We start from the raw sequence: 23,399 nt of genomic DNA, 5'->3' as shown, positions 1-23,399 counted from the left end.
AGTAGTATCACATTCCTGGTCAGACCCATTCGTTTCATAAAAATAGGTCTAGGTTAGTGAATGCTGCCTTTATTGTCCTTGGAGCTTTATTATAAGAATGGTCAGGGCCTAGTATGGGCCCTTATTTGTAGGGCATAGTCCAGAAATAGTGTATGAAGCGACCCCACAGCTATGAGGGTTTTAATCATCATTCACAGAGTCATGTTTGCCATGCCCTTGCCGTCCTACTGGTATGAGGTTAGAGGTTACGGATCCTTTTTTCCTCCTGGTATTCCATCTTCTTCATTTACAAATGACTTAAGTTATGAAGGCAGTTTAAAAGTGATAAGTCACATAACATTAGTCTAAATTTCAAATCCTCTAAAGCTGGTGTTTGTATATTCCAGGAATAGCCCAGAAGAGCTTGTCTTGCTCGGAGGAATTCAGGGAACTGATGAACTTGCCTACATTTGGAGCCAGAAACTTGAAACAACATTTAGCCAAAGCCAAGTCATCAGGTAGCTTTAGCTTGTACCTGCTTAGCGTTCATACCCGAGTCCCCACTGCCTCTGAGAAACCTTTCAGTCTGTGACTTGTGTTTTAGGGATAATGGGGACTCCGAAACCTGCTTTTCAGTCAGTTTCGGCATCAGCCCTCCTAAAGCAACAGAGGCAGCATATGTTGGAGATGAGGAAAAAGAAATCAGAAGAAATCAAGAAACAGTAAGAGTAACATTTACTATCCTATGGATTACTCACCTCAGGAATCCTCTTCATAGATTCACAAAATTAGATTTTGAATGGCTGGCTACCTTTTCAATTTTGAAAGTATTAAAATAATGTTAACATAACCTAAATAGATAGCATTTAAAGTTACACACTTCTGACTTAAAAATGTTAGTGAATCCTGAGACCACGTGTTGCAGGTTATTGTAATTAATATCACCGTGGAAGAGAAAGGAATGACATCTGAAAAGAGTTTGGGGAAAACAAAGCACATATTGACCTGTCTGGCTCCTGTCTCTTAATTTGTCACAATTGGATTTTTAATTACAAGCTGAGCCAGTGGATAGACTGCAGTTATTCAGGTAAATGATAAAAACGAGGCACTGGAAATAGCTATTTTAGAGGCAAAATCAAGTGGAAATGGATATGAAAGGTAAATGAAGCAAAAATTATTTTTTTACTTTAATTTTTTTATTTTTTAATTACAGTTGACATAATATATTAATTTCAGGTGTACAACTCATTGTTTAATTGACTGATTATCCCAAAGATTCTTGAGCTCTAGTTATCTGAGTCATATTACTTATAGGTGTTTATATATGTTATGTAGCTGCTACCTATAAGCCTTTAACATGTACCAAGCACCATGTCATGCACTGTATTAATAGTGTCTCATTTGGTCTTTAACAATAATCTGCAAGGTACTGATGGGATGTCTATAGAGGTGTTTATCGTGTGCCAACAGATGATATATGGACATAAAAATATATATGGAGTTGTGGACCTTGTGGGAAATTAAAGTTCCTGTCAGTTTAATGGCATTATAATTTTTAGTTTTCAGAATTTTGCTGAACAAGTAAAACATACCTTTGGGCAGGTTGTGATAGGCAGTTTACAAACTGGGTCTGGAGCTGGCAAGAGTGGGTGTGTGGTAGTGAAAAGAATGCTGGCCTGGGATTACCTGGTACTAATCCAGAGCCTGTCACTGTGAGCATTCAGTCTTGGGCCTCACTTTCTTAATCTGTAAGGTGAGAGCTTCGGACTATATGATTTCTGAGATTTGTTGTTTTTAAATAGCCCTCAAAACCATATATAAAGTAATCACCATGTGAATTGTAGAACCCTTCTGTTAAGAACTTCCAAATTTATCACATGAGTTATCTCTTCCCAGTAGAGTAAACTAAAATACAGAGATGGTTCTGGCCAGTTTGCTCAGTGGATAGAGCATCAGCCCAGCATGTGGACATCGTGGGTTTGATTCCTGGTCAGGGCACATATGAGAAGTAACCATCTGCTTCTCTTCTTCTCCCTCTCGCCTTCTTTCTCTCTTCCCCTCCTGCAGCCAATGACTCAATTGTTTAAGTGTTGGCCCCAGGCACTGAAGATAGCTCAGTTAATTCAAGCATCAGCCCCAGACAACAGTTGCCATGTGGATCCCAGTCAGGGTGCATGCAAGAATCTGTCTATTTCCCTGCCTCTCACTTAAAAAATAAATAAATAAAATAAAATAAAAATACAGAGAGATTTAGTGAATTCCTAATGTCTTAGACAAACCAGAGTTCGTAGCTCAACTTCAGGGCTATGTTTCATTGACAGCACCCACTGGGAAGCCACTTGATAAAAATAGTAATCAGTTCTAAATTGGTAAAACAGAGCTTTTTCAATGCAAAATCAGTCAACTTGAAGTTAGTGAAACCAGCATTCTTCCTATTGCATGCTAATCTGAATTATTAACCAAGGAGGGGAAATCATTTTACTGACCTAGTATGTATCAGCTGGTGACTTACCTGCAGTCTCTTAGTCTGTTATTTTGTGATTGCATAGTTAGTGACTGCATATTTCTTTAAAGATTTTTGCAAAGTTCGAATGAGGTCACGAGCCCAGCTGTGCCATCGTCTTCTGGACAGCCACGTTTTCGGTCTCCAGCAAGAGGAGCGGAGTTCCCCAGGCTGGAAGGAACCCCAGCTGCACAGGCGCCCAGGCTGGGGCGAGGCGTCTCAGAAGGAGATGATGTTCTCTTTTTTGATGAGTCACCACCTCCAAAACCAAAACTAAGTACTTTAGCAGAAGCCAAAAAGGTAACCAGTATTTGTTCTCTTCAGTGTTTGAATTCGCTTTCCGTAAGATATACCTGGTCTTTGACACTTTATATGATATATGCCTGTGATCAGGAATGACAGACACCTAATAGCTATTTTCTGATTATGATAGAGTCAACAAAATTTTAAATGATAATGGTATCAGTATAATGCCATTAAAATAGTCCAAGAAAATTAGCCATTATCTCTACACTTTTTTGTCAGGCTGAAGGAGATAGCCTAGAGCAGGCATGGCCAACATACGGCCTTCGTGCTGGATCCAGCCCGCGTAACGAGTTTATGCAGCCCGCGATTAAATTTTTTAATATTCTCCGCACGACACACTGTGGAAATGAAATAAGTGGTACTTTTAAATCATTATGCATAAACTATGATATCTTCAGTAATCTTCAGCTCAACTTATATTTGTGAACAAACTTTTTCTTTAATGAATCTAAAATTACAAGATCAAGACTGAGTGATTTACATTTGGAGGCTGTGTTAAGAATAGCTACAAGTATAGAGCCAGATATTAAAAAAATAATAGGCGATGCAAAGTCACATTAGTTCTTTTATTAATTTGTTGTACTAAATTACTTACATTTATTCATAAATAAATTACATAATAAAATTTTGTTTACTTAAATGAATCATTTTGTATTTAACATGTTTTAATTTTAATATTTTGTCCGGCCCATGAAAAAAGTTTTCTTTCTAATTTGGCCGGGGGGCAAAAACTGTTGGCCACACTTGGCCTAGACCCTACAACAGTGGTCCCCAACCTTTTTTGGGCCACGGACCAGTTTAATGTCAGAAAATATTTTCACGGACCAGCCTTTAGGGTGGGACGGATAAATGCACAAAATAAAATTATGCGACCGGTGTATAAACTATGGTATTTTTAAATATAATTGTTGAACTTACGAGACAGGCGTCAAGAGTGAATCTTAGACAGATGTAACAGGGAATCTGGTCATTTTTAAAAAATAAAACATTGTTTAGACTTAAATATAAATAAAACGGAAATAATGTAAGTTATTTATTTCTCTGCAGACCGGTACCAAATGGCCCATGGACCGGTACCAGTCTGCGGCCCGTGGGTTGGGGACCACTGCCCTAGAAGATACTCTTTCACAACTGGAGATGCTGGCATTAGGGGGAAATTCTTGGAATTGTTGAGGCAAGACTGTACAATTTAAAGAGTCCTTTGAAAGAAATCTTATACAGGCCTGACCAGGCAGTGGTGCAGTGGATAGAGAGTTGGACTGGGATGTGGAGAACCCATGTTCAAGACCCTGAGGTTGCCAGCTTGAGTGTGGGCTCATCTGGTTTGAGCAAGGCTCACCAGCTTGAACCCAGAGTTGCTGACTCGAGCAAGGGATCACTCGGTCTGCTGTAGCCCCCCCCCCACACACACACACACAGTCAAGGCACATATGAGAAAGCAATCAATGAACAACTAAGGAGCTGCAACAAAGAATTGATGTTTCTCATATCTCCCTTCCTGTCTGTCTGTCCCTCTCTTTGACTCTGTCTCTGTCGCACACACACACACACACACACACACACACACACACACACACAAAATCTTATACAGAAGACCAGTCTGAAGACACAAAATCCAAGTTGCTCTGATTGAAGTGGAGTTGGGAAGTCTTAGAACCCCACTGCTCAGCATGCTCCACAACTTCCCTTCCTGTGTCAGGAGCTGTTTTCTCTTTGCTCTGGTAGCAGCAGTTGTATAGCCACATAGAAGGCCAAGGCAAGCTACAAACCAAAGCTGTACCTACAGTAATCACAACTGCACCCCTTCGTCACTGTTATGCTGCCTGTGATCAGTACGTGCCTGCTGTTTTCTCTGTCCAGGTGCATGCTTTCCATGCCGTCTAATTTCATTCACGCAACCCAAAAAGACAGGGAAAGGCTCTCATCGCCTTTTTATACATGCAGAAACTGAGGCTGAACAATTAAGTAACTAGGGTTGCAAACCAGTAAGTGGCAGAACTGGAATTCTATCCTAATATTGTCTGATTCTAAAACAAACTCCCAAAATGTTTATGTGGTTACTCTATGGGTCTAGAGGCCTACAAACCAGCTGATGTTAAACTTATGATATTTAAATAAGCTGAGACTTTATTTATGAAATTATAGGTTTGTTTCCCATGCTTTTCAATTTTTTAACAGCTGTAATAATACTAAAATAAAATGAAGCTACTTTTTGCCAATTTACATTTGAGAGCAGCCTGAATTCATTGGTTTCTAAACTGGAAAGGAGAACAGAGCAGCAGATGCCTCTCTCATTTCAGATTTATACTTCCCTCTCTTCTCTTTCTTCTAGGTAGCTGCTATAAACAAATTAAGAGCAAAAGGCCAAATTCTTTCAAAAACAGATCCAAACAGGATTAAAAAGAAGCAAAATGACCCCCAGGATGTCTTGGAAGTGAAGGAACGTGTAGAAAAGAACACATTTTCTTCTCAAGGTACTGCAGATGTCAAAGTTCATGGTAGAAAAGAGAAACTGTTTACACCAGAGAAAGCCACAGCCAGTGTCCCTGATAATCAAGTCATTATTCTACTTCGATTTACTCCTACGTAGAATACCTAAATAGAATTTTCACAACCGAAACTATTTGTTTTTCTGTAATTGCATTAAATTGAAATCACACAGTGTGGAAACTAGGAAAGGAGTCCTCACTGAATCTTTGTACCTGTATGTTAGTATAAAGGTTTACTTTGAAAGCACTGGATCCTTGTGCCTGTATGTTAGTATGAAGGTTTACTTTGAAATCATTGGATCTTTGTGCCTGTATGTTAGTATGAAGGTTTACTTTGAAATCATTGGATCTTTGTGCCTGTATGTTAGTGTAAAGGTTTACTTTGAATTCACTAGATCTTTGTACCTGTATGTTAGTATAAAGGTTTACTTTGAAATCACTGGATCCTTGTGCCTGTATGTTAGTATAAAGGTTTACTTTGAAAAAAGGAGAATTCCTTTGTTTTAGAATTACCCTATTTTTATTTTTAAAATTTGGAAGTTGGCAATGTCATTTTAACTTCAATTTGTAAATAGGATATATGCTGTTATGATATTTATCATAATCAGCTCCTTTTAAAGTAGAAAAGAGATTCTAATTCAGTGGTCAAATCTGCTACCTCCCCTATTCTAATTTCTACTTCTCAGCTCACAGCTTAAGAGCCTTCCTCCGCTGGTGCCTAGTGGGGTGAGTTAAGTTTGAAGGACCCAGTATGCAGAGACAGAAAGGACTGAGTTAAGGGGGTACAGTTTTCTGACAATCGTGGTCAGGCTGCTCTGGCTCATGCCATTTTTTCCTGCTCTAGTTGAGGATGAACTGGAGCCGGCCAGGAAAAAAAGGAAAGAACAGCTGGCCTACCTGGACTCTGAGGAATTTCAGAAAATTCTAAAAGCAAAATCAAAGCACACGGGGATCCTAAAGGAGGTGAGACTTCACAGCTGGTGAGCTGTCCTTCAGACTCAGTGTGCTGTCGTGAGGCCCAGAGTTTGCTTTTTCACCTCAGGACGTAGCTGTATGGCAGTTTGAGTTTACTTTAAAGAACAAGAATAATTGCAAAAGATTTTAGTTTTGCCTTTGCCCTTACATTGAAGAATATCACTTAACATTATTTAACTAGACTTCAGTTCCTTATAAAAATTTCTACAGGTAGTTATTGCTGTGAATGTAACATTTATATGGCTCATCACTCTCTACTATTTTCTGCCTTTCCAATGTGAGAGGGATTTTTCTTTTCAAATTTTTTTTTCCAAGTGAGAGGAGGGAAGATAGACAGACTCCCGCATGCACTCCAACCAGGATCCACCAGACAACCCTATCTAGAGCCAATGCTCTGCCTATCTGGTACCATGCTTGCAACCAGGCTGGGGTTTTTTTTAGTGCCTGAGGTGGAGGCTCCATGGAGCCATCCTGAGCACCTGGGGTTGATGAGCTCGAACCAATTGAGCCATGCCTGTGGGAGGAAAAGGGAGAGAGAGAGAAAAGGAGAGGCAGAGAAGCAGATGGGCACTTCTGTGTGCCCTGACCAGGAATCAAACCCAGGACCTCCACATACTGAACCAGCACCGTACCACTGAGCCAATCAGCCAGGGCCTCAAATGCTCTAAATCAGTAGTTAACAACACTCCCAGTGCCCCTTTCAATGACAGGTATTTTGTATTGTTCCCTTATTATTCTGAAATAAAGTTTATGAAACAATCAATCACCTAACTAGTTGAGTTACGGTATATTAAAAATGTTAATATTCTATTAACTGTAATGTAAAAATGAAAAGGGAGAATATTTATATTAAAAATAAGTATTTTAGCCCTGGCTGGTTGGCTCAGTGGTAGAGCTTTGGCCCAACATGTGGAAGTCCCAGGTTTGATTCCCGGCCAGGGCACACAGGAGAAGCACCCATCTGCTTCTCCACCCCTCCCCCTCTCCTTCCTCTCTATCTCTTCCCCTCCCGCAGCCAAGGCTCCATTGGAGCAGATAGCCCCGGCGCTGAGGATGGCTTCATGGCCTCCGCTCAGGTGCTAGAATGGCTCCAGCTGCAGCAGAGCAACGCCCCAGATGGGCAGGGCGTCACCCCTTGGTGGGCATGCCAGGTGGATCCCAATCGGGCGCATGCGGGAGTCTGTCTGCTTCCCACCGCTTCTCAAAAATACCAAAAAAAATAATATTAAGTATTTTATTTTGTAAACACATGGACACAACTACCCTAAAAAAAAATAGTGAAGTAGTCACAGTGTTGGATGTATAAGTTTTTGTACATATTTGAGACAGATAGAAAAGAGGACTCATGGAGATGTGTTTTCTTGGTAGCTTAAATACGATGGGCCTATTTCTTTCAAAATGTGATATTTTTTTTAACAGGAATAATCTTGGAAAACTTTTGAAGACACCAAGGTGCAGTTGTCTCTCCGTATACACAGGAGTTGCCTAGTTGCACTCTTAGAATATTCAGTGTATATTAAAACCAAGCACAAATATTGTGGTGTTATATAGAAAGTGGTTAGGTCCCGAGGTTATGATTGGGTTTTTATCTACATGTCCCAAAGAACATTCAGAAAAATCCTTTGATGTGTGGGAACTGTTCTGTGCGTTGCAGATGGTGTAGCAGCCTTGGCCTCTGCCAGCAGCAGGGGTAGCAATGGAGATAACAAAACAAGGGGCTCCCACAGATTTTCAAGCAGTCCTCTGGGGGGGTGTCATCCCCTTTGTGCCAGTAGTCTCAATGATCTGCTTTTCTTTTGATAATTAAATGACCAACAAGAAGGTTATATAGCATATCTTTTTATTGGACTTGAGATCAGGAGAATTACTCAAATGACTATAGAGCTGAGCTTCTCTCCTTTTGTGGCACCAAAGGCCCTGGGTCCTTGTGTCTTGTATAACTGCACTAACTCCAGACCTGTGACCATACTCTACTGTAGATGTCTCGCTGCCCTCATATCTCTTCCTTGTTCCAAATGACCAGGGTTGCTCCTAGCAAGTGCTTTGTTTGGATAAGAGACTAGAATGGACTGGGTTGTCATTGCTGGGGAGGCACTGAATACCTTCTATAGCTGGAATTTGTATTGGGATAGGAGTTATTCCTTTCTATGTGCATTTGACATGGTGACACTGTTGGGAATGGTAGTATTTAATGTTTTAAAACTTGTGTCTCCTTATGGTCATTTTTTGGTTTGTATTTACCACATTATTATTGTGTCCTCACTGAGGGAAAGCTTGTCTCTTTGGTCCTATTATTGTACTGTTGTCTGAGTGTATGTTGGATTTGGTACACAGTTTCTACTCCTTGTCATTTCAGGCTGAGGCTGAGCTGCAGGAACTCTATTTTGAGCCACTTGTGAAAAAAGAACAAATGGAAGAACATATGAGAAGCATCAAAGAAGTGAAATGTCGAGTGGTGACATGCAAGACAGTGAGTACAGGAAGACACTCTGACCGTGGGCCCTATTTTGTGCTGTTGTGACTCGGCAGAACATGGAGAACTTTTGGGATGTGGGGCTATATCTTGTGGCCAGAGTCCTGCTTAGGTCACTGCTTACACTAGCCCAGGATCTGGCTTCATGCCACCCTGTCCAGTGTGCTCTGGTGGGGGAATATTTGTAGTGAGATTTTTCTCTCCTTTGACCTCTGCTCACAGTTCTGCAAATGAGCCTCTAACATCTCTTCCCGTTTGCCCATCGGACCCAAGTTATTCTTAGTCTTTCTCCAGGGTTTAGCACACCTCAGTTCACAGCCTCTGGGACCTTGCTTGAACTACTTGATCTGGGATCTCATGATAAGACCAACTACTGTTGTTTGTTTCTACTCAGGCTTAAACTACTAATTGAATCCCAAGATATAAGGTCTACCGGAAAGTTCTGTCCATTTCTATCACAACAAGTTTTGACACGTAAGCACATGTTTATTTGGCGCATGTGTGCCTCTCTATTTTTATCACTTAATGTATACATACTGACGTAGCACATTAACTAAAAATTAACAAAGTTGATGCACGTTAGTCTTATGTGTGAAGCCATAGTGTACCCATGGCTACTGATAAAGTTCATTTACACCACTGTAATTTTTACGAATTTCAACAAGGAAGAAATGCTACAGAAGCATGTCTGTCACATCCACCATGTTCCCCGGACTTAGCACCCTCCGACTATCACTTGTTTTTGTCCTTACAAAAATTTTTGAAGGGCAAAAAATTCAAAAATTAAGAAGATATCAAACAAGCACTGGTTCAATTTTTCGCATCAAAAGATAAAACATTTTTCAAAAATGAGATATACAAATTGCCCTCACACTGGCGAGAAATCATTAATAATGGCAATTATATTATTTAATAAAGTTTATTGATGGTAAGAAAAATTTGTATTTTGTTTTATTCCAAAAACGGACAGAACTTTCCGGTAGACCTTATAGTATGAGTTGCATTATTGTCTGTGTTTGCAGAATTTTTATCCTAAGTCTGTTAGAAAATAATAAATTTCCTATTCTTTAACATTGCTTTAAAAATGGCTCCCAAAAAAGCTCTTGCTGAGCACTATTCCTTCCATTACCACTCACTTTATACCTGCCTGGCTGGTCAGCCTTGTATTTGCATAGAAGAGGAGAAAGAGGCTTAGCTTACCAAGTACAGTTTTCTCTGTCTTTATTCTTTTTAAAACTTTAGATTCTCCTTTACATTTAGGGAGCAGCCCTGGAGCAGCTACAACCAAAAGGGCTTCCTTGAGCGAGGTCAGCCCCTGGAGAATGGGTGAAGGTCTTCCAGGCTCACATGACAGGGTTAGCCTGACAGTGTGGCAGCCTGAGGAGAAAGCTGGCGTGTTAGTTGCCTGTTACTGCTCTAACAAATGACTGCTGATGTGGTGGCTTAAAACAGCACAAATTTATTATCTTACAGTTCTGTGGGTCAGACGTCTTGTGAGTCTGGCTGGGCTCAAATCCAGCTGTCCTCAGGGTCATGTTCCTTTCTGGAGGCTCCAGGATAGAAACCATCTCCTTGCCTTTCTTGGCTTCTCAGTTTCATTCATATTCTGAGTTGGTGACCCCTTCCTCCCTCTTGCAAGCCAGCAAAGGCAGGTTGAGCCCTCTCAGCGTCACTTGACCTCCTCCCCTTTGTCCCACTTCCACTTTTAAGGACATCTTATGATTTCTTTGGGCTCACCCATGTGTTCCAGGATAATCTCCCTGTCTTAGAACCAACTAGTTAGCCCTGGCCAGATAGCTCGTCCCAAAGCGCAGAGGTGACTGGTTCGATCCCCGATCAGGGCACATACAGGAACAGCTCAATGTTATGTCTCTCTCTCTCTCTATTTCTTTCTCTCTCTACTTTCCTCTCTTGCTGAAAACAGTTTTTAAGAAAAGAAAAGAGAAAACTAGCTACCTTAATGCTGACATACTCACAGGCTCCAGGGGATAGACTCTCCATTTGGAGGAGGAGAGCATTGCCCTGCCCACCACTGCTGGCACATCACTCTGCTCTGTGGTTGCAGAGGCTGCCCGAGTTGGGAGTTGTTTATCTGGACTCAGTGTGATGGACAGAATGTAACACCGCACTGTCCCAGCACCTTTTTCAGGCCTCCCCCACTGTTTCTTAGTCTCTTTGTTCATTTTAAGAATCAAAATTTTAAACAAATTATTTAATTAATATTTCTGTCTTGGTTTTACTACTTAAAAAAATAGTAGTAGTAATAAGCTCATATCCTTTTCAGAGGCCTCAGAAGAGCGAACGAGCTTGATGGGCTTCCTAAATGGCCTTGTGCTTCGGTGTCCTGTAACTAGGGCATCGCGCTGCCTCGGTACAGCCCTGCCTGGGCTGCTCAGCGCTCTCCAGGAGTCTTCTTCCTCTGACCTTCTTTTGTCTTGATGTCATAGCAGATTTTGTACTTCCATGGGACAAACATGAGAAAAAGTGGTATCAGTATGAGGGACCCAAGAAATCACATGGCTCGCAGCAGCTAGAAGGCAGGCTGGTCACCCACTAGCAAGCCACCTGGGTCATGACGAGAGAACAGGCTGCTGTCATAGTAGCTAGCTGGTTTCTCCTTCAGAGCTCTTTACGGGACTGATGTGGGTCCTGTTGGTTTCGTACAGTGTGCCTACACCCACTTCAAACCTTCGGAGACCTGCGTCGTTGAGCAACATGACTACCATTGGCACGACGGCATGAAAAGGTTTTTCAAATGTCCCTGTGGAAGCAGATGTATCTCCCTTGACAGGCTCCCCAAAAAACATTGCAGGTATGAGAACTGCCTGGGGCTACTTGTTCCATTTAGACCTTCCTGAACTCTTTTCAATTCCCACATGATACTGTTCCATTGGAACATTGGACAGTCCTTTGTGAGAGTCAAGCCTTATTTCTGTGCCCTGTCCTCTTCACCTCTTTATTCCCAGTACTTAGCGTACTGCCTGGCGCATAGCAGGTCCTCAGGAATGTTTATTGACTAACTGAATGGAGTATGAGTACGGTGGGTTCGTAGTGTTTAATTTCCAAGTGCAGTGGTCTGTCACAGGGGTTAGGTTCCAGAACCCCCGTGACAGGCGAAAATCCGAGAAGTAGCAACCTTATATTTATTTTATTACTTATATATATTTTAAGGTTTTATTATTTCAATTTAATATTTTTTAATGTTTTAATTAAATTTTTATATTGTTTTTAATTTTTTTAGGCTAGAAAATGCTTATTTCACCACAAAAATAATTAAAATAATAAATATCTAAAAATACCTATATACCACAAAACCCCACAATATAGCGAAAAATCCTCCATAATCTATAATTTGAAAATCCACGATACAGTGAGACTGCGAAAAATGAACCGCAATATGACGAGAGACAACTGTATATAGGATTATTTTTAGCTATTATTTTTGTCATTAAATTCTAATTTTATTCTTAAAAGACATAATTTGTATGATATTGATCCTTTGGAACTTGAGGCAATTTCAGGATCACCTTCGGTCTTCCCAAGAATGTCTCACCAGGAGAGTCTCACTACTATTTTGCTTGCTTGTTTGGTTTGGGGCATTTTTTGCTTCCTGAAACTAATACTTGACTATCACTTCAAGTTTTCCCAGGATTGATTTAGGGGAAGGGGGACCCAAACTTCACACAAGTTTATCACTCTGTCAGGAGCTGATTTGTGAATTGTTCAGTCTAGATAATTGTTTTAAGCTCAAATTATTGATATTTGACTTCTCCCCAAATTATTGTGACAGCGGCTTCTGTAAAACATTTCAGTATCAGAAAAATTCTGTTCATTAAGGATAAACAGTTTAGTACAACTCCCAAATGGAAGAGCAAGGTGCCATTTTGGCGTCTGGGCAGCACTGTAATTTTTGTAAGAACAGCTGCTTTCCCTTGTCTTTCTCTTGTCAATTCTTGAGCTAGAGCAGAAGTGAGCAAACTTTTCTGTACAGGCCAGAGAGTAAATAGATGAGGCAAGACTACTTTCGGGGGTCATTTTTATAGTTCGTAAATCCATTAGGCTTCGCAGGCTGCATGGCCTGTTTCCCAACAACTCGGCTTTGCTGTTGAAGCATGAAAGCAGCCATAAGCAGTAAATACAGAAACAAATTGAGGTAGTTGTGTTCAAATACAACTTTAAACACATGCGGGCAGGATTTGGCCCATGGGTTGCATTATATTTTTTGCCTACCCCTGACTAGAACAGTAATTTTTTAAATATTGTCATTGATCTAGTAGGCTGCAAACGTTCTCTCAGTAGATACTGAGTGGGTCTCTGGCAGGGGAAAGTAATAGAGAGGCTCAAGTTTCAGGCCACCAGCATGCGGACTCTCAGGGCAGGAGGAGAGTCTAATTTTGTTTTGTATTGGTCTCAGCCTATGAATAACCAGCGTTGTGGCTGGACCAGCCCTAGTAGTTTTTCCTACGATTGCCAGACACCCTTCAGCTCTGACCATCAGGGAACTCTGAAAAGATACAGGTTTATTACTTATGAGACCTGGAAATTATACAATATACTTGTGGCCACACAGCGAGGTCCCTGGAGAGAGCCTGGAGCCAGAGTGCACTGGTGTGGGGTTCTGCTTTTATTGGGTCAAGGCCTAGGGTTCCAAGGCTTGCTCCTCATTACATATGAGGGGGATTTAAAACACACGAAGAAAGAACAAGTAGTCCTGTGGCTGGCGATGTGTTTATTGAGTTAGCGTCTTTGAAGTGGCTTCCTCTTTGAAATGGGTGCCTCAGCAGTCAGCGCTTTAGTCAGGCACTGGCAGTTCAAAAAAGAAAACAGACGACAAACACCAGGACTGACACTACAAAACTAGATAGGGAAGAAGAATGAGGCAGGTAGAGCAGTCCTCTATGCCAGTGGTCCCCAACCCCCGGGCCGCAGACTGGTACCGGTCTGCAGAGAAAGAATAAATAACTTATGTTATTTCCATTTTATTTATATTTAAGTCTGAATAGTGTTTTATTTTTTTAAAATGACCAGATTCCCTCTGTTACATCCGTCTAAGACTCACTCTTGATGCTTGTCTCGGTCACGTGATACATTTATCCATCCCACCCTAAAGGCTGGTCCGTGAAAATATTTTCTGACATTAAACCAGTCCGTGGCCCAAAAAAGGTTGGGGACCAGTGCTCTATGCCCCACATTCTCTCGGATCTACAGGTCAGACTTACTTCCAGGTCTTTCCTGTGTTCTTCTGTTTCTTCCTTCCCGAGTTACGGTAACTTTGCTGAAAATAAGCGTTCCCCATAGTAACCACATCCCTTCTCAGGTGAGACTCACTCACCAAGGTAGAAAAGGTGAATAAGCACCTCTAGACCCTTTGAATAATAAGAGAGAGTAAATGTGTTTGGGTTATGAAAAAGGAGAAAAGATTATTCAGACCGGTAGGAAGAGTAATTCTTTTTTATCCCAACCTTTTAGTTTCAGAAAAAGAGAAAAGTTGGGCAAGACTTAAGCTAGCTTCCTAAATCTGAGTTTCATCCCAGTAATCAATCGTCAGTAGGAACCAAGGTTGCATTCATCACCTGCCAAGAGCACAACTCTGTCATATGCTCATTAGAAATTCTATTTCTTATGTATCTGGCTATTACAGAGTTGAAGACCATTTCTCAAATCATTAGAATATTTTCAGTAGTATTTGAGCATAGCCTGTAATATGACTGTCATATGATTGCATATGATCAGCTTCTGCTTGAATGGGGGACACTCTTCTGGGTCTGTATGTGTTGGGCCTCTCACTGCCAAGTAAATCTCCTCTTTTCTGTTTCAGTAACTGTGGCCTCTTCAAATGGGAACGGGACGGAATGCTAAAGGTATGGCCTTCGCAAGGGGAGACTAATTTAGTGACCCATGCAAGTAATGTTGACTCATTTCTTATTAGACTATTTTCATTTTTCTAGGAAAAGATGGGCCCAAAGATAGGAGGAGAAACTCTGTTACCTAGAGGAGAAGAACATGCCAAATTTCTGAATAGCCTTAAGTAGCACTGACTTCATACAGATATTCACAACCTACATTGCTTCTTCTGGCTCTAGGAAAGCAAGGACTGGTTCTGTGTGGCCCGTGTTTCTCATTGACACAATCAAAACAAATACATGTTAAGCCTTCAAGCTTTGCCTTGTACCTCCTTCCATCGTGCTGATATGACGCCACATTTTACATTGACCCTTACGTGGAAAATCCATTATCTTCTGTGTTCATAATACTGATGGCTGTGTTCACACAAATTTTTTGCCCAAAACCTAGAGGATAAATTGAGATCTGTGTTTCTGCATCTCTTGGGTTATAGGGTGTGCAGTGTTGCTTCTTTATCACAATAAGATGCTAGTGTTTCTATAGACACAGAGGCAAAAGAATTAATTTAGCTCACCCCAGATAAGTTGCTTAACTTCTGGGCTTTAGTTTCCTTATCTGTAAAATGAGGAAGGTGGGACTAATTGATCTTGAAATGTGTCTTTTAAAACTCAAATTCTACAAATAAATTTTTTTCATCTAGATAATTATGATCACTCCCCTTGATAAAATTTAGATGTACTGATGCTATAAGCCAGGTTCCTTCTTTTCTGTTTTCTTGGGGGGGGGGGGGGTTTGTTTGTTTTTATTAAGTCACTAAACCTTACCTGGCATTGCAAGTCATATCTGAATGGCTTTCTGTTCACACACAATATTATGGAACTTTGAATGGAAATACCTAAAAATTTTATGATTTCAAAATATGGCTTGAAGAAACTGAAACCTGTAACCAAAATGAATGCAGCATTTGAGAAGCTATGAAGAGTGACTGAAAAACAGAAACACCCCTTAAAGAATGGAGTTTGGAACTTGCACATATACTTTATTATGAACATCAAGAATTATACTTCGCGGCCCAGGAAATTACCATGAAGCGCCCATCTGCTTCTCCACCCCTCCCCCTCTCCTTCCTCTCTGTCTCTCTCTTCCCCTCCCGCAGCCAAGGCTCCACTGGAGCAAAGTTTGCCCGAGTGCTGAGGATGGCTCTGTGGCCTCTGCCTCAGGCGCTAGAATGGCTCTGATTGCAGCAGAGCATCGCCCCCTGGTGGGCATGCCAGGTGGATCCCGGTCGGGCGCATGCGGGAGTCTGTCTGACTGCCTCCCCGTTTCCAGCTTCAGAAAAAAAAAAAAATCCTATTTAGGAGATTCGTCTGCCTACGTAACCTGACTTTCCATACGCCGTTTGACCCAAGTGAAGGCTGATATTACCTAAAGATTGGATAAATTGGTAGGATTATGATACTGGGATTTAAGCTCTGAAATTACATTAGGTTTCCCCATGATGGTGTCATGGTAGAAATGTAACAATTATGAGAGATGTCATGTGAGATGTTTGATTTACAATAGATGTGTAAATGCTAGAAATAAAATTGACGAACCTTAGATTTCAACAAACTCTGATCAATATGAGGAAAAGGTACTATGACCCGTGTGTTTCCCCCAAGGTCTATCCTAATTGTATTTTTAGGCTATCTTCCTTTCCAGGAAGTATTGTGTTTTTAATTTTTTTAACAAAAAATAAAGTGTTTAATTCTTAAGAACCAAAAGGACTTGAAACTTATTTTTAATGGCTCACTTAGAGTAGATATTTGTCTCATAAATGTAAAACAGGACTATGTATTTGAAGTAGGTCACAATAAGCAGCTGCCAAGAACTTGAACTCCAGGTTGCACTTTGAGTGGTTCCCTTTTTATTTTTTTAAATTTTATTTAGAAAATTTAACGGGGTGACATTATTCATGTTTCAGGTAAACATTTCTATAGCATTTGAACTGTTGATTGTGTTGTGTGCCCATCATCCAAAGTTGTATTTTCCATCACCATGTATTTGTCCCCCTTTACCCCCCACCCACCCACTGTTAACCACTTTATTTTTTATCTATGTCCATGAGTCTCAATTTTATGATTTACTTATTTCACTCAGTATAATGTTCTCAGGGTCCATTCATGTCATGAATGGCAATATGTCATCACTTCCTATGGCTGAGTAGTAGTATTCCATTGTATATATGTACCACATCTTTTTTATCCAACCCTCTTTCAAGGAACACTTGGGTTGTTTCCATGTCTTGGCCACTGAATAATGCTGCAGTGACCATGGGGGTGCATGTGTCTTTGCATACCAATGTTTTTGTTTTTTGGGTACTCAGTAGGATTGCCAGGTCATACAATAGTTCTATTCTTTTTAAGAACCACCATACTGTCTTCCATAATGGCTGTACCAGTTTACATTCCCACCAGCAGTGAGTGAGGGTTCCTTTTTCTGCACAGCCTCTCCAACACTTGTTATTACCTGTCTTGTTGGTTACAGCCAATCAAACAGATGTGAGGTGGTATCTATATTATTGTAGTTTTGATTTGCATTTCTCTAATAGCTAGCGAAGATGAGCATTTTTTCATATATCTATTGGCCATTTGTATGCCTTGGGAGAAGTGTCTGTTCAGGTTATCTATTTGATCTCTCATTTTGTCTAATAATTAAAATTTTAGTTTTTTCTCATTGATTTGCAAAAGGTTCATAATTCTCCATAGCTACTACGCTGGTCATTGGAAGCATTGATCTTCATGCATGCAGAACCTAAGTGGTAGCTTAGGAACTCAATTTTTATATTCTCTAGAAATCTGATATTCAAGAGAAAGTGGACCACACCAACTGGCCGATCCAATGCTTTCAGGTTCCAAATAAAAAGAAGGGTAACAAGGCCATGCCAAAGGAAAAGAACATGAAAGAAAGAACTAAGCTTTGATGAACACTATAAGGGAAATAATCGTCAAATACTTATTCAAGAAATATTTACTGGGTGTCTACTACATTCCAGGCACTGTCAAATGCCAAAGAATTAGCCCTCCTAGACCTTACATGCGTAAACATGGCAAACAATTAACATGTAACAGTACAGTATCATAGTTTCAGTTTTTGATACATGCTCTGAAAGCATTCAAGAAGACCAAAGGGGGGCCTTGTCCAGGGAACTCAGTTCATTAGAGCATCGTTCTGATATGCCAAGGTTGCAGGTTTAATCCCTCATCAGGTTACATATAAAATCAACTAATGAGTGCATAAATAAATGGAACAAATGATGTTTCCCTTTCTTTAAAAAAATCAATCAACAAATAAGACTAAAGGGACAGGGAAGTTGGAGAAGATTGTATTCTACATAAGATGTCAAGTTGGGCCATTAACTTCAGTTAATAACATTAAAGCAGAGATTTACAAAGAATGAAAACAGCGAATTCATTTCATCTTAGAAGAAATACCAAGTGAAAAATCAAAAATCCCTGACCCAGGAAGGAGCTCAGTGAGATTGGGTACATCTAGGCCAGGGAGGGTAGGATGAAATTGAAGAGAACAGTGGAAGGAAAGAAAAGAAAACTCGAGTTTATGTCATCAGGCCAGGGCAGTGGTCGGCAAACTGCGGCTCTCAAGCCACATGCAGCTTTTTGGCTCCTTGAGTGTGGCTTCTCCACAAAACTTGTGCGAGAATGCGATTCATGCACCAGTTGAGTGAGCATGTGACTCCCCCTTCCCCTCCCCCCTCCCCCTTCCCCCTTCTCCCCTTCCCCTTTCCCCCTCCCCTTCTCCTTTTCCTTTCCCCTCTCCTTTCCAAGGTAATCACAGCCTCAACTTGCACATTCTTCATTTTTCAGGTGGAGAAAACAAGGCCCAGAAAGGTTGGGAACCACAAAGTACCTTCTTTTTTCCCTGCAGTGGTTGGCAAACCTCAGCTGTGGAGCCATATGCTCACTCAACTGGTGCCTCCCCCGCGCTGTTTATTCTGCAGGGCGTTTCTGCGGGGCCTCTCCCAGTCACCTGACCAGCCAAGGCCCCACTTGTGGAGATACCACAATGTGGTATTTTCTTTTTTTTTTTTTTTTTTTGTATTTTTCTGAAGTTGGAAATGGGGAGGCAGTCAGACAGACTCCCGCATGCGCCCCACCAGGATCCACCTGGCATGCCCACCAGGAGGCAATGCTCTGCCCATCCGGGGTGTCTCCGTTGCAACCAGAGCCATTCTAGCACCTGAGACAGATGCCATAGAGCCATCCTCAGCGCCGGGGCCAACTTTGCTCCAATGGAGCCTTGGCTGCAGGGAGTGGGGGAGGGGTGGGAGACAGAGAGAAAGGAGAGGGGGAGGGGTGGAGAAGCAGATGGGTGCTTCTGTGTGCCCTGGCCAGGAATCGAACCTGGGACTCCTGCACGCCAGGTCAACACTCTACCACTGAGCCAACCGGCCAGGGCCGGTATTTTCTGATAGAGCCACACTCAAGGGGCCAAAGAGCCTGGGTTTGCCGACCACTGAAAAGAAGCAGTTAATAGAGATTTGAATATACTCTGACCTGAAAGGAATTCATACATGGTATAACTGAGCTAGGAAGAACAAGCAACCTATCAATAGGATTGCATTTTGGGGTCATGAATAATTCCGTTGTTAGGAACTATTTTTGTTGTAATGAATATAAAATCCAAAACATTCAGTTTCTTCTGTTTATTTTGTGTACGTTGACTTTACATGCTAAAGCCTATTAAAAATTTTTTTATTTTTTTATTTTTTTAATGGGGTGACATCAATAAATCAGGATACATATATTCAAAGATAACAAGTCCAGGTTATCTTGTCTTTCAATTTGTTGCATACCCATCACCCAAAGTCAGATTGTCCTCTGTCACCTTCTATCTAGTTTTCTTTGTGTCCCTCCCCCTCCCCCTTTCCCTCTCCCTTTCCCCCCTCCCCTCGTAACCACCACACTCTTACCAATGTCTCTTAGTTTCACTTTTATGTCCCACCTACTTATGGAATAATGCAGTTCCTGGTTTTTTCTGATTTACTTATTTCACTTCGTATAATGTTATCAAGATCCCACCATTTTGCTGTAAATGATCCGATGTCATCATTTCTTATGGCTGAGTAGTATTCCATAGTGTATATGTGCCACATCTTCTTTATCCAGTCATCTATTGACGGGTTTTTTGGTTGTTTCCATGTCCTGGCCACTGTGAACAATGCTGCAATGAACATGGGGCTGCATGTGTCTTTACGTATCAATGTTTCTGAGTTTTGGGGGTATATACCCAGTAGAGGGATTGCTGGGTCATAAGGTAGTTCTATTTTCAGTTTTTTGAGGAACCACCATACTTTCTTCCATAATGGTTGTACTACTTTACATTCCCACCAACAGTGTATGAGGGTTCGTTTTTCTCCACAACCTCTCCAACATTTGTTATTACCTGTCTTGTTAATAATAGCTAATCTAACAGGTGTGAGGTGGTATCTCATTGCCGTTTTGATTTGCATTTCTCTAATAAGTAAAGAAGATGAGCATCTTTTCATATATCTGTTGGCCATTTGTACTTCCTCCTGGGAGAAGTGTCTGTTCATGTCCTCTTCCCATTTTTTTATTGGATTGTTTGTTTGTTTGTTGTTGAGTTTTAAGAGTTCTTTGTATATTTTGGATATTAGGCCCTTATCTGAGCTGTTGTTTGAAAATATCATTTCCCATTTAGTTGGCTTTCTGTTTATTTTGTTATCAGTTTCTCTTGCTGAGCAAAAACTTCTTAGTCTGATGTAGTCCCATTCATTAATTTTTGCCTTCACTTCTCTTGCCTGTGGAGTCAAATTCATAAAATGCTCTTTAAAACCCAGGTCCATGAGTTCAGTACCTATGTCTTCTTCTATGTACTTTATTGTTTCAGGTCTTATGTTTAGATCTTTGATCCATTTTGAGTTAATTTTAGTACAGGGGGACAAACTGTAGTCCAGTTTCATTCTCATGCATGTGGCTTTCCAGTTTTCCCAGCACCATTTATTGAAGAGGCTTTCTTTTCTCCATTTTATGTTCTTGGCCCCTTTATCAAAAATTATTTGACTATATATATGTGGTTTTATTTCTGGACTTTCTATTCTGTTCCATTGGTCTGAGTGTCTACTTTTCTGCCAATACCATGCTGTTTTGATTGTCGTGGCCCTATAATATAGTTTGAAGTCAGGTATTGTAATGCCCCCAGCTTCATTCTTTTTCTTTAGGATTGCTTTGGCTATTCGGGGTTTTTTATAGTTCCATATAAATCTGATGATTTTTTGCTCTATTTCTTTAAAAAATGTCATTGGAATTTTGATGGGAATTGCATTAAATTTGTATATTGCTTTGGGTAATATGGCCATCTTGATTATATTTATTCTTCCTAACCAAGAACAAGGAATATTCTTCCATCTCATTATATCTTTTTCAATTTCTCTTAACAATGGTTTATAGTTTTCATTATATAAGTCCTTTACATTCTTTGTTATGTTTATTCCTAAGTATTTTATTTTTTTTGTTGCAATCGTGAAGGGGATTATTCTTTTGAGTTCGTTCTCATTTCTTTCATTGTTGGCATATAGAAAGGCTATTGACTTCTGTATGTTAATTTTGTATCCTGCGACCTTACTGTATTGGCTTATTGTTTCTAGTAGTCTTTTTGTGGATTCTTTGGGGTGTTCGATGTATAGGATCATATCATCTGCAAAAAGTGATACCTTTACTTCTTCTTTTCCGATATGGATGCCTTTTATTTCTTTGTCTTGTCTGATTGCTCTGGCTAGAACCTCTAGTACCACATTAAATAAGAGTGGAGAGAGTGGACAACCCTGTCTTGTTCCTGATTTAAGGGGGAAAGCCTTCAGTTTAGTGCCATTTAATATGATGTTAGCTGATGGTTTATCATATATGGCCTTTATCATGTTGAGATATTTTCCTTCTATACCCATTTTGTTGAGAGTCTTAAACATAAAATCGTGTTGTATTTTATCGAAAGCCTTTTCTGCGTCTATTGATAAGATCATGTGGTTTTTGTTCTTTGTTTTGTTGATATGGTGTATTACGTTAACCGTTTTACGTATGTTGAACCATCCTTGAGATTCTGGGATGAATCCCACTTGATCATGATGTATTATTTTTTTAATATGTTGTTGTATTCGATTTGCTAGTATTTTGTTTAGTATTTTAGCATCTGTATTCATTAGAGATATTGGTCTGTAGTTTTCTTTTTTTGTGCCATCCTTGCCTGGTTTTGGTATGAGGGTTATGTTGGCCTCATAAAATGTGTTTGGAAGTATTGCTTCTTCTTCAATTTTTTGGAAGACTTTGAGTAGAATAGGAACCAAGTCTTCTTTGAATGTTTGATAAAATTCGCTGGTATAGCCGTCAGGGCCTGGACTTTTATTTTTGGGGAGGTTTTTAATGTTTTTTTCTATTTCTTCTCTACTGATAGGTCTGTTTAGGCTTTCTGCTTCTTCTTGACTCAGTCTAGGAAGGTTGTATTGTTCTAGGAATTTATCCATTTCTTCTAGGTTGTTGAATTTAGTGGCATAAAGTTTTTCATAGTATTCTACAATAATTCTTTGTATATCTACGGTGTCCGTGGTGATTTCTCCTCTTTCATTTTGGACTTTGTTTATATGAGTTCTTTCTCTTTTTTCCTTGGTAAGTCTTGCCAAGGGTTTGTCAATTTTGTTGTTCTTTTCAAAGAACCAGCTCCTTGTTCTATTAATTTTTTCTATAGTTTTTCTGTTCTCTAATTCATTTATTTCTGCTCTGATTTTTATTATCTCCTTTCTTCGGCTGGTTTTGGGTTGTCTTTGTTCTTCTTTTTCTAGTTCCTTAAGGTGGGAAGTTAAGTGGTTCACTTGGGCTCTCTCTTGTTTGTTCATATATGCCTGAAGTGATATGAACTTCCCTCTTATCACTGCTTTTGCTGCATCCCATAGTTTCTGATATGTCGTATTGTCATTTTCATTAGTCTGTATATATCTTTTGATCTCTGCACTTATTTCTTCTTTGACCTATTCATTTTTTAAAAGTATGTTGTTTAGTTTCCACATTTTTGTGGGATTTTTTTCCTCTTTTTTTGCAGTTGAATTCTAGTTTCAAGGCTTTATGATCAGAAAATATGCTTGGTACAACTTCAATTTTTCTGAATTTGCTGATGTTGTTTTTGTGGCCCAACATATGGTCAATTCTTGAGAATGATCCATGTACACTAGAGAAAAATGTATACTCAGTCACTTTGGGATGAAATGTCCTGTAGATGTCTATCATATCCAGGTGCTCTAGTGTTTTGTTTAAGGCCACTATGTCTTTGTTGATTCTCTGTTTGGATGACCGATCTAGAGCCGTCAGCGGTGTATTGAGGTCTCCAAGTATGATTGTGCTTTTGTCAGTTTTTGTTTTAAGATCAATAAGTAGCTGTCTTATATATTTTGGTGCTCCTTGGTTTGGTGCATATATATTAAGAATTGTTATGTCTTCTTGATTCAGTGTCCCCTTAGCCATTATGAAATGGCCATTTTTGTCTCTGAGTACTTTTCCTGTCTTGTAGTCAGCATTATCCGATATGAGTATTGCTACACCTGCTTTTTTTTGGATGTTATTTGCTTGGAGTATTGTTTTCCAGCCTTTCACTTTGAATTTGTTTTTATCCTTGTTACTTAGATGAGTTTCCTGTAGGCAGCATACAGTTGGATTTTCTTTTTTAATCCATTCTGCTACTCTGTGCCTTTTTATTGGTGAGTTTAATCCGTTTACATTTAGTGTAATTATTGATACTTGTGAGTTCCCTATTGCCATTTTATATCTTG

At 40.1% G+C, this 23,399-nt stretch overlaps 2 protein-coding genes across 2 annotated transcripts in view; one reads left to right on the top strand and one right to left on the bottom strand.

Annotated features, from left to right (window-relative positions):
• The window catches only part of MCM10 (minichromosome maintenance 10 replication initiation factor), a 41,084-nt gene extending 24,870 nt beyond the window's left edge, over window positions 1–16,214 (top strand). Inside the window, exons 12-20 of the mRNA XM_066387391.1 lie at window positions 387–497; window positions 584–701; window positions 2,554–2,782; window positions 5,121–5,262; window positions 6,122–6,240; window positions 8,609–8,722; window positions 11,392–11,537; window positions 14,544–14,586; window positions 14,674–16,214. Of these exons, the coding sequence (XP_066243488.1) occupies window positions 387–497; window positions 584–701; window positions 2,554–2,782; window positions 5,121–5,262; window positions 6,122–6,240; window positions 8,609–8,722; window positions 11,392–11,537; window positions 14,544–14,586; window positions 14,674–14,757 (1,106 nt within the window). The 3' untranslated portion in view covers window positions 14,758–16,214. The remainder of the gene's footprint in view (window positions 1–386; window positions 498–583; window positions 702–2,553; window positions 2,783–5,120; window positions 5,263–6,121; window positions 6,241–8,608; window positions 8,723–11,391; window positions 11,538–14,543; window positions 14,587–14,673) is intronic.
• ARL5B (ADP ribosylation factor like GTPase 5B) overlaps window positions 1–23,399 on the bottom strand; it is a 403,396-nt gene that overhangs the window by 95,335 nt on the left and 284,662 nt on the right. The gene's annotated exons all lie outside the window — the stretch shown is intronic.

This window comes from Saccopteryx leptura, chromosome 5 (genome assembly GCF_036850995.1).
Source record: "Saccopteryx leptura isolate mSacLep1 chromosome 5, mSacLep1_pri_phased_curated, whole genome shotgun sequence".
Taxonomy (NCBI): domain Eukaryota; kingdom Metazoa; phylum Chordata; class Mammalia; order Chiroptera; family Emballonuridae; genus Saccopteryx; species Saccopteryx leptura.
The sequence above is the reverse complement of the archived record's forward strand: the minus strand, read 5'-3'. Positions and strand labels throughout refer to the sequence as shown.